The sequence below is a fragment of the Leucoraja erinacea genome, chromosome 18 (assembly GCF_028641065.1).
Source record: "Leucoraja erinacea ecotype New England chromosome 18, Leri_hhj_1, whole genome shotgun sequence".
NCBI lineage: Eukaryota > Metazoa > Chordata > Chondrichthyes > Rajiformes > Rajidae > Leucoraja > Leucoraja erinaceus.
In genome coordinates this window covers 19,503,105-19,514,784 of record NC_073394.1, presented here as the reverse complement: position 1 = coordinate 19,514,784, position 11,680 = coordinate 19,503,105, and the positions used below count along the sequence as shown (strand labels likewise).

At 41.0% G+C, this 11,680-nt stretch overlaps 1 protein-coding gene across 1 annotated transcript in view; it reads left to right on the top strand.

Moving 5' to 3' along the window:
• The first annotated feature begins 1,656 nt into the window (after window positions 1-1,656).
• Window positions 1,657-11,680, top strand: part of swap70b (switching B cell complex subunit SWAP70b) — an 81,862-nt gene continuing 71,838 nt past the window's right edge. The window contains exon 1 of the mRNA XM_055649467.1: window positions 1,657-1,840. Within this exon, the coding sequence (XP_055505442.1) occupies window positions 1,745-1,840 (96 nt within the window). The 5' untranslated portion in view covers window positions 1,657-1,744. The remainder of the gene's footprint in view (window positions 1,841-11,680) is intronic.

Sequence of the window (11,680 nt, the reverse complement as noted above, 5' to 3'; positions counted from 1 at the left end):
TGGGATCCAGTACCAACCTGATTTTCCCAGTCTACCTGCATATTGACCATAACCACCATAGCATGACCTTTGTTACATGCCAATTTTAACTCCTGATGCAACTTGCGCCCTATATCCAGGCTACTATTTGGGGGCCTGTAGATAACTCCCATTAGGGTCTTTTTGTCCTTACAATTTCTCAGTTCTATCACAATGACTTTACATCTTCTGATTCTATGTCACCCCTCGGACTGAATTTAATTCCTTATGAACACCCCAACCGCCCACCCGTCTGTCTTTTCGATAGATCCTATAACCCTGGATATTCAGTTCCCAGCTCCGATCCTCTTGCAGCCATGACTCTGCAATTACCACAACATCATACCTACCAATCTCTAACTGAACCCCAAGCTCATTAACTTTATTTCTTATACTTTGCGCATTCATAGAAAACATTTTTAATTCAGTATTCACCTCCCCTCTCACACCAGTTCCTATTTCACCTGTCCTTACTCTCTTACCCTTTTTGAACTTTCTGTCCCATTAATTCGGGTGTCTTTCATAACATTTCCTGTACTCTCTTTTCCTTTAACTCCATCCTTATACTTCCAATTTGTCGACCCCTTCCCTCCGCTATTTAGTTTAAACCCACCCGTGTAGCACTAACAAACCTGCCTGCCAGAATGTTAAGGTGCAACCCGTCCCTTTCGTACAGGTCACCCCCACCCCAGAAGAGATCCCAGTGGTCTATAAATCTAAATTCCTGCACCCAGTTCCCCAGCAACACATTCAGATCCCCTTTCTCCCTGTTCCTGCCCTCACCAACATGAGGTACTGGAAGCAAACCAGAGATAACCACCCTAGAGGTCCTGCTTTTCAGCCTTCTTCCTAAATCTCTAAATTCACGTTGCAGAACCTCCTTCCTTTTCTTCCCAACTTCGTTTGTGCCGACTTGCACAACCACTTCCAGTTGCTCCCCTTCCCCCGTGAGGATGCCCAGCAATCAGTCCGAGACGTCTTGGACCCTGGCACCAGGGAGGGAACACACTATCCTCGAGCCTCGCCTGTTGCCACAGAATCTCCTGTCTGTACCTCTGCCCAGTCACCTACCACTACGTCTCTCCGGTTGACCTAATCAATATTGGGCTATAAGCTGCCCAAGCAAAGTATGAGGTGCTGTCATTTGGCTTCACTTTGACAATGGAGGACAGCTGTGGGAAATCGAGGTGAACCTAGTGAGGGCCTCATCTACCATGGAAGAGAGGAACCCCCGTTCCCTAAAGAATTAGGACATTTTCTTCCTCGCCGCCTATCACTTGCCAGACTTTGTCTCGGTCCCACCTCTTTTTTTTTCCAGCCTTCTCTCATCTTCTCCAATCAGTTTGAAGAAGGGTTCCGTCCCGAAACGGCGCCTGCCCATTCTCCCCACAGATGCTGCTTGACCCGCCGCGTACCTCTGGCACTTTTTAAAATCAAGATATTCCTCTAGTATCTTTGCTTTTTATGCTCAAGAGTTGAGAGCATTTGCAGTTTCATTTGCCGCCAGTATTCCACCTAATACTTTCTGAACCTAGTTTGCAGGGTTTGTGCAGCAGAAGGAGTTGCAGGCGGCGGCCGCTTGGCGGTGGCTGGAGCGGGTTCCCCGCGGGGGAAGGTGCGAGCTACGCCGTGCCTCGCCTCGCCTCCCTCCCTCCCTCCCTCCGGCCGACGTGCGGAAGAGGCCGGTCCGGGCTCCAGGAGAGAACCCCACTAACCAGAGGCAGCGATGGCGCTTCGGGAGGAGTTGCTGAAAGCCATCTGGCATGCATTCACGGCCCTGGATGTCGACAAATGCGGCAAAGTGTCCAAGTCTCAACTCAAGGTACATTCGCGACTCTTTCTGTTCAGTTGTGTTGTGTGACTTTAACAGTTGCACTCTGACTACTTTAACTCCACCTGCAGTCACCCTGCCGCTGGGAACTTGGGATAAAGGGGATCCGTAACTAAAAATAATACGAATTCTAAAACGGATTGTTCAATTATTTCACTTGGTGAAAATATACATTTTCAGGGCGATCCGAGATCGAATGCGGGAACTAATGTTTAACACTTCACCTATTGGGGTTCTTTCTGTAACTTTTTTGATTGACCGCGGCGTTCTGGGAGTACCGGGTGCCATGAAAACCCGGTCAATTTTCTTTATGGGCGGTGTTCTACAGTGATTTTAGGTTAGGATATCTCTGGCAACTACCTCCCGAGTTGTTCAAATAATTACTTTTATTTGAGATTTCTGGAATCAACAGTTCGTGTGTGCGCTGCTAGATACTTTGAATTTAGCGATAGGGGGCTTGGAAAAACTTTGGATAAATCGTAAGGCGCGATTGCTTGTTGGAGCGCAAGTTCCTATGAATTGGTACTTCTGTCATCAGGTGTAAATAATAATACATGTCGTAAAGCAACAGGGAGGTTAAGTGCCATTGTAGAACATCTTTGCTCCTTTACACACCTACCGATTCTCATCTCTTAGTACATTTGGGCCACTATATTTACACTACCTTCTAGCAAGCACACACAATGAATCTCCTGCATTCCCACTGGTTAGATCTTTCTGTTGATTGTAAATCGGCAAGGGTGGTGGGGTGGGGGATACGGTGGAAGTGTATCACTTGAAATTAACGAATTCAATGTTCATACCGTTGGGTTGTAAACTACCAAGCGGAATATAAGGTTTTGTTCTTCCAGTGTGGCCTCATTTCAGCAATGGAGGAGACTGAGGACAGCAAGGTAGTTATGGAAAGGGGAGTTAAAATGCTTAGCAGATGGGAGATCCAGCAGGCCTTGGCAAACAACATAAAACTGTTCTGTGAAATAATAAATAATAATAATAATCTTTATTGTCATTGTACAAGACAACGAAATTTTGTTGGAGCAGTCCTCCAGCTGCACATGAATATGAGTATAAAATACGTTTAAAAAAGAACTATTAAAAAAATTAGACTATAAACATATAGGAGTATGGGCGAGTGTGTGAGAGAGAGGGGGGGGAAATCAGTGTGGGAGGGGGATAGAGTTCAGTAGTGTCACAGCTCTATGGTAGAAGCTGTTTTTTAGACATAAAATGCTGGAGTAATGTCTGAAGAAGGGTCTCGACCCGAAACGTCACCAATTCACGTGGTTAATCCCGGGGTGGCGAGACTGTCATATGAGGAAAGATTGGAAAGACTGGGCTTGTATTCACTGGAATTTAGAAGGATGAGAGGGTATCTTATAGAAACGTATAAAATTATAAAAGGACTGGACAAGCTAGATGCAGGAAAACATTTCCCAATGTTGGGGGAAGTCCAGATCCAGGGGGCACAGTCTAAGAATAAAGGGGAGGCCATTTAAAACTGTGATGAGAAAAAAACGTTTTCACCCAGAGAATTGTGAATTTGTGGAATTCTCTGCCACAGAAGGCAGTGGAGGCCAATTCACTGGATGAATTTAAAAGAGAGTTAGATAGAACTCTTGGGGCTAGCGGAATCAAGGGATATGGGGAGAATGCAGGCATGGGTTACTGATTGTGGATGATCAGCCATGATCACAATGAATGGCTGTGCAGGCTCGAAGGGCCAAATGGCCTCTTCCTGCACCTATTTTCAAAGTTTCTATGTTTCTAACCCCCTGTCTGAAGAAGGGTCTTGACACAAAACGCCATCTATTCCTTTTCTCTAGAGATGCTGCCTGGCCCGTTGAATTACTCCAGCTTTTTGTGTTTATCTTTGGTTTAAGCCAGCATCTGCAGTTCTTTCCCAGTCTAGTTGAAAATAAATTTGGCATATGGTCACATGAATAGTTATAATTTTGGTTGTAATTTCCCAATCATGCCTCCACAGGAAATCCAACCCTTTTTGAGGAAGTCTTGCAAGATTTTCCATCCATTCCGCAATGCATTTCTATTGTGTTTTGCACTAATGCCTTGTTTTTTTAACTTTTCACTGTCTTGTAGAAATTGTAGAATTAACATATTATTTATGTTTTCATATTGTCTGAGTGCATGTGAGTTTGATGCTGCTGCAAGCATGATTTTCTTTGTACCTGTATCTAACTGTACATGTCCATGTGACAATAAACATAACTTGATCTGCTTTTGCCTTGACCTACATTCTAGAGCACTTCTGACGATGATGAAATGTAATTCCACTATACCTCCATTATCCGGGTATTTGTATTGGTTAATTGCTGTTGCGTGTACCGAGATACAGTGTAAATATTTAGTTTCCGTGTTGTCTTGTCAAATAAAATCATACTATACATAGCATTACGGTGACGGGGAGAAAGTCCCCGGTCTGTGATGAAGTAAATTGGAAGTTTGAGATGACACTCGTTAATGGAAGGACCTTTCAGTAGTTTGATAACAGTGAGAAAGAAGCTATTCCTGAATCTGGTGGTGTGAGCTTCCAAGCTTTTATCTTTGAAGGGAGGGGGGAGAAGAGGAAATAATTGTGTGAAAAAGGTCTGTGATTATGCTGGGTGTTTTCTCAAGGTAGTGTGAAGTGCAGATGAATGTGTGGAGACTGGTTTGTGTGGTGGACTGGCCTACATCCACAATACTTTGCAATTTCTTGTGGTTTTGGGCAATGCTGTTGGCCAAGCCATGCTGTGATGCATCCCAGTAGTATACTTTCTGCAGTGCATCTTTGGAAGTTGGTGGGAGTTATTGACGATATGTCAAACTTTTTTCATCTTCTGAGGAAGTAGAGGCGCTGGTGTGCATGTTTGTGGAACCGTGTTTGGTTGTTTAATAGTTGTAACCATCCCGCATCCAGCAACAAAAGATAACTACCACTCGTATTTTCTTTATTTCGATGAATTAGTTGATTTCTTTAGTGATGAAAAGTATCATCATGTGTAAAGGTTACCAGAGGAATCACTATGAACAATTACATTAAGGGATTCTTTAAAATGGAAAAAAAAACATTGTCTTTGATATGAAAATGAAAGGAAGATTGCCTGTTATCTTTTTGAACGATTGAATGATCTACTCATTATCCTGTACTTGAAGTTCAGTCTCCAATAAACAGCTGGTGTTGGCGTATGCAATTTTGCAAACTATTACTACATGCAGAATTGATTTGCTGTTCCATTTGCATTGCCCTGTTAATAATTTTGAACATGAAGTAATACAGCACTCGAAGAGGTCCTTTGGTCCATGATGTCTGTGCTGACTATGATACCAATTTAAACTGCACCCCTGCCTGCACATGGTCTTCATCCCTCAATTCCTTGCCTGTTCAACCATCTGCCTAAATGCCTCTTAAATGTTGCTGTGTCATATCTATTTTCACCATTTCTCCAGGCAGCGTGTTCCATGCTTATAACTCTCTCTGTATTTATAAAAAAACTAGCCTCAAAACCTCCTATTATATATCCCCATTTCCTGTGTAGCTTGGTCCTCATTTTACAGTTCCAGCTTGGCAAAAACTGACTATCTAGCCTGTCTGTGCTTCTTGTAATCTTATACTTCAATCAGGTCGCCCCTCTGCCATCCCTCTTCAGAGAGAATAATCCATGTTTTTCCAACCTTATAGTTAATACTCTCTAATCCAGGCAATAACTGGTGAACCTCTTCTGCAACCTCTCCAAAGCATACACACCTTTTCTATTATGTGGCAATCAGAACTGCACATAATACTCCCAACGTGGCCTAACATAACATCCTGACTTTTATACTCTGTACCCTCGCCAGCAAAAGCAAGCATGTCAAACTTTTTTTTTACCACTCTATCTACTTGTACTGGCACATTCATTGAGCTATGGATACCGCTATGTGTTCCTTAGGATCCTGCCATTAATTGTATACTTCCTCTTGTATTTGACCTCACAAAGTGCAATAGTGCGCACGCATACAGTTTAAATTTCATCTCATATTTCTAAGTATAGGAGTATAAAGTTTATACTCCTATACAAATATGAAATGAAAGTTTTTTTTTAAATAAAAGGGGCTGCTTAGATATTCTCCAAGCACAAGGCAAGACTGACTAGTTTATAAATAGAGGTATTGAGTGCAAAAATAAATGTCTTCAGGAGAGAGCATTTGGGTTGCTAAGTTGATTTGGAATTTTATTAAACGACTCTGAAACGATGGGCAATGTAGAATTATAAATTTGTACAATATGGGAACAGACCATTTGGCCCATTTTGTCCATGCCAGGGGCATCCAGAATGAATCCCAGTACTGGGTCCATTTCTTTCTATAAGTGATTTAAGTGCTCATCTGGACACTACTCAAATACTGTCAGCAACTCTGTTTCAACCATTCTTTTCGGCAGTGCATTCCAGGTACTTAATGTTCTCTGGATTAAGAAGGTCCCCTCATATCCCGTCTAAATCTCTTCCTTCTTGCGCTGCACCTATGTCCTCTAGTTTAATCTACTCAAATGGGGAAATATTTCCCGCAGTTCACACCCTATGTTTACCTCTCATAATGTTAGATACCATAATTGTGTGTCCTCTCGAACTATTCTGCTCCAGTGAGAACGGACCAAGCTTCTCCAGTCTTTCGTCATAACTGAACTGCTCCATTCCAGGCGACATCCTGATGAATCTCATTTGTACCTTCTCCAGCACTAACACATCCTTCTCATACCTTGGTGACCAGAACTGTGCACCGTATCCAGGACGTAGTGCACTGATCCCCCAACGCAGTGCCAGTGTAGGAAGCCATGTTGACGAGAGGAAACTTGATCATTTAGGATTATTTCCATTGGAAGAAAATAAGCTACGAGATATACTGATTGTTTTTTAATCTAAAGGGGGTTGATAAGATGCAGGAAACATGGAAGTCTTTTAAGTATAAAGTACAACATTGATTTAGAAATGGACAAAGATTGTGGTTTTGCGTTGTTGCAAAAGCTCTCAGATTTGTTGGATGTTGGCCTATTGTTTAATAAATGTCTTAGGTTTCATGACACAATTCCATTTGGAATTATGCTGCGAAGGACTGTCTTTTGTATTGACTAGCCATAATTCAGATCTGCATGTATAAAATCTCTTGAATTTTTGTTACATTAGTGGTGTTCTTCTCACTTGTAAATTAGCAAGTGTGGATGCCCGTGTACCTTAAGTCTAATTAAATATTCAATTCCATCAACTACTGGTGCACAGTGGCTGCAAGTGTGCTATCTACAAATTGTAGTTACCTGCCTAGGCTACTGTGACATTAAAATCCACGCCCTCTAAGACAAGAACAACCTGGAACGACAGGGGCATGGGATTATTATGTATTACGAATGAGCATGGGGGAAAGGACGTTATAGAAAGAAAATAATTAGTTTTAAAAAATGTTAGAATAAATTCATGCATATTTGGAAATGTCATGAAAATGTGTGGAAACACTGGATAAAGTTTGCAATAGGATATTGTGAAATACCATGAAGAAACTAATTTTGGGAAACGTTTTGAAGCTGCAATTTGATGTGACAAATATTGGGTACTGACATTTCAACCTGCTGAGTTCCTCCAATACTGCATTTTGCTTGAAGGGGAATTGTACATTGCTTCATACCTGTTACCCTGCAGGATTGCTGATGCAGTCTTTTTCTTTAAATCATGCTCTCTTGTGAAAATAAATTTGTAATCTTTAACCCATTCTGCGAATGCTGTTGAGCAGATGGACAGTAGAAATTTTAACAGATAACGATATGATAGTTGTCTTTTACGCAAAGGGCACTTGGTAATGCAGGTGATTGATAGGTTCTTAATTATCAAGAGTGTCAAACGTTACCGTGAGAAGGCAGGAGAATGGGGTTGAGAGAGAAAAATAGATTGAATGTCCTGATTCTGTTCCTTTGTCTTATGGTCTAAACCAGTGGTTCCCAACGTGGGGCGTACGCCCCACAGGGGGGTAATTTGATTTTTAAGGGGGGCAATTGAGCGCGACTGAGGTCTGGGTCCAAATTTTCGATTTTTATTTTTTAGGATTTTCCATCAGGTAATCATATGTAGTTTATGTTTCAGATGTTATTTTGAGTAAATAATTTTTTTGGGGTAAAAAAGGTCTTTATTGTGTAGTTATTACAACCACGGTATTGGCGTTTTAAGCTTCTTCAGCTGAAACGGAGTTCACTTTTTAAATGATAAGAATTATATATCACCACATGGGGGGGGGGGGGCATCAGGATTTTAGAATATGAAATGTTTTCTTTCATTATTTATGATTACTAATATATATTCTCAGATTCTACTATCATCAACTGAGGGGATTCCTGAATTTTGCATCACTGAAACAGACTTGTTTAAATAAAGCTTTTCTGCAAATTCCTTCATACTGGCTTTGAAAGGCAAGATTTAAAATGGTACCAGTACTAAGCTTAAATGGGCAATTCTTGTGGCAGATATTTAAACAGCTGATCCATAACACTCAGCACTCAACACTCCAAACACCCAGTTAGAAAGAGGCATAATCTGTGTTTACTAAGGAGGTCCAGGATAATGTTAAATTGAAAAGTAGTGCATAAAAAGTGGCAAGGACTGGTGGTAGGCCAGAGGACTGAAGATTTTAGGATCCAACAGCGAAAGACGAAAAGGGTTATAAGTAGGGAGAAAATTGATATTGAGATGTTGTGCACTATATAAAAACAATAGTAAATGTTTCTATGAAAATATGCACAGGAAGACGGAATCTAAGAAAGGTGTTTGACATCTAGAGAACGAGGCTGGAAAATGATCAATAAGAACAACGAAATAGCAGAGATGTTGTCTGTTTTTTTGCATGTCTTCATTGTGGGGGAATTTGCAAATATCCTGAAGATAGTAGATGGCTAATTTCAAATAACAGGGGTTTGTAAAACAAATCCCAATTATAAGGGATGAAACATTAGACACATTCAGGGCTAAGGGAGAAGAAATTGCCAGAACTTGATGGCCTGAAGCCAAGGGTTTTAAAGGAAGAGACTGCAGAAATAGGTTGAACATTTTCAAAATTTGCTAATTTCCAGGAGGATACCATAATATTGGAAAACTTCCAAAGTGATTCCCTTCTGTAAAAAGGAAGGAAGGCAGAAAAAGACGGCAAATTATAGGCTTGTTAGTGCAACATCAAAGATTGGCAAGATTCTAGAGCCATTAATTAAAGAGGAAATAACATCATTTCGGAAAGCTAAATAAAATCCAACCTACTCAACATGTTTTATGTTCTTAAAATATATAACAGGCAGAGTTGACAGAGGGAAACATGGCGATGCAGTGTATTTAGAATTCCAAAGGCTTTTAACAAGTTGTCACTTCAGAGGTCGATACATTAATTAAGAACCCAAGTAATCAGAGAAATTGCGTGACACAGATTGAAAATTTTCCATCCCATGTTAAACATGTGGAATAAGTGTGTCCTTTTCAGGCAGAGGGAAGTAAGAAATAGAATACCCCGGGGATTGCTTGTTTGCCGTCAATTGTTTATGCTTTGCATTAATGACCCGGAGAAAGAAATGAAGCGCAAGGTTTCCAAGTTTGCTGATGATGCAAAAATAAAACATGGAAGGCCATGTTGTGATGCAGATTTTGTGATTCTGCAATGGAATATAGATAGATTGAGTGAGCAGGCAAAAGACTGGCAAATGGAATTTAATGTAGGACATTTTATGAGGACATGCACTTCAGTAAAATAAATATAAAGGTAGATTGTTATCCAAATAGAGAGAAACTGAAAACGAATGAAGTTTGGAAGGATCTGAAAAGCTACTAAGCAGGTTTGAGTTGTTAAGACAGCAAACTGCATATTTTCCTTTGTTGCAAAGGTGTTTGAGTTTATGAATAGGAAGGTTTTTATTACAGTTGTACTGAGTGTTGGTGTGGCCAGAATAGAATACTGTGTGCCGTATCGGTTCTCTTAGCTAAGAAAGGATATTGTAGTATTGACGATAGACATAACACATTCACCTCGTTCCTGGGATGGGAGGGCTGTCCTGACAAGGCAAGCTAGACAGTTTGGGTCTGTACTCCTTGGAGTTTGTGAGAATGAGGGATTACCATGTTGAAACATATAAGATCCTAAATTGACTCGACAAGGTAGATGTAGAGATGGTTTCATAAATGGGAGTCATGCATGAGGGGACTTAGCTGCAAAATGATGGACATGTCATGTCAACTGAGATGGTTAGAAATTTCTTCCGAGGTATTACACTTTTGGAATACGCTCTTTGAGGGAGGTGGAGGCCAGATCATTAGATATGTTTAAGGGGAGAAAGATAAATATTTCGAAGATTGAGGAATTGAGAGTCACGGGGAACTGACAGACGAGGAGTTGAGGCTCACATAGACCTGCCATGTTCATATTGAATGGCAGGGCAGGGCTGAGTTGCTGCTGGCTATTCCTTTTTTCAGAATTATTTGGAAATTTTTACATGAGTGTGCAAATTCTATTTTGTAGAAATGGTGATGGCATTTTATTGAAACTTGGTAAACAAATGCTCTTGTAGCTGTACTATTAAAACATGGTGTGAAACTATGTTGCTCTAAACAGGATGGTTGCTGTTTATAAACACAAGGCCACAAGTATATTTATTCATGCTGTGCATGGGTGGGGAACAGGATTCTTTTTCCTGTTTTCTTTTTTAGTTTTCTGCCATCTTCCGAAGTCGATATAGTGCTGAATCATTTGTAGATTCAGATTAATTTACTGTTATACATTGGGGTGCAAATAATCTCCTTGTTTGCATGAAGTTCATAGAGTACGCAGTATACATGATAATGATAGATATAAATATAATGAATACATTGACGAATGCAAAACAGCAAAATGGTCCAAGGATTGTAATGAAATCTGACGTAGTGCAATAACACAATAACCAAATCAGAGAGAGTTGCTAGTTAGAGTACACGGCAGCACCAGCAGGAAGGGGGATCAGAAAGTGATGACTGGTTATTGAGTCTGAAAACAATGGGTAGGCAGCCGTTCTTCTGTTTGGACATCTGGGCTTTTGAGCCTCTGTGTCTTCTCCCAGAAGAGAGAAGAGGGAATAGCAGACATCCTTGGCAATAGTTGCAGCCTTCCTGATGCAATGCACCGTGAAGATGGAAGGAAGTGACAATCTCTTGATGGTCTGGTCTGTGTTCACCACATTCTGCAGGTTCCGGTGGTTTAACAGTTGAGGAATTGCCATGTCAGGCTGAGATGCATCCCATGATACATTTTACAGCAGCTCTCATGCACACGGTGAATTTTCTTAGGCGCATAAGAAATTAAATAGGCTGATGCGCTTTCTTGATTACCACATCATTATGAAGGGACCAGGTTAGGTTTCTGCTGATATGGATGCCCAGGACCCTGAAACTGACACCCATATCTACAGAAGCACCATTGTTGATGATGGGTTGTGTTCACTCCGTCGATTTTTAGGTCAACGCCCAACTATTTATTCTTGCTGGCATTGCGGGCTAGCTTGTTATTCTCACACTGTGACACAAGGTTCCTGATCTCTTAGAAACATAGAATATAGGTGCAGTAGGCCATTCGGCCCTTCGAGCCAGCACCACCATTCAATATAGTCATGGCTGATCGTCCAAAATCAGTACCTCGTTTTTGCTTTTTCCCCCATATCCCTTGAATCTATTAGCCCTAAGAGCTAAATCTAACTCTCTTTAAAACATCCAGTGAATTGGCCTCCACTGCCTTATGTAGCAAAGAATTACACTGATTCTCACCTTTCTGGGTGAATTTATTTTTTCCTCATTTCAGTCCTAAATG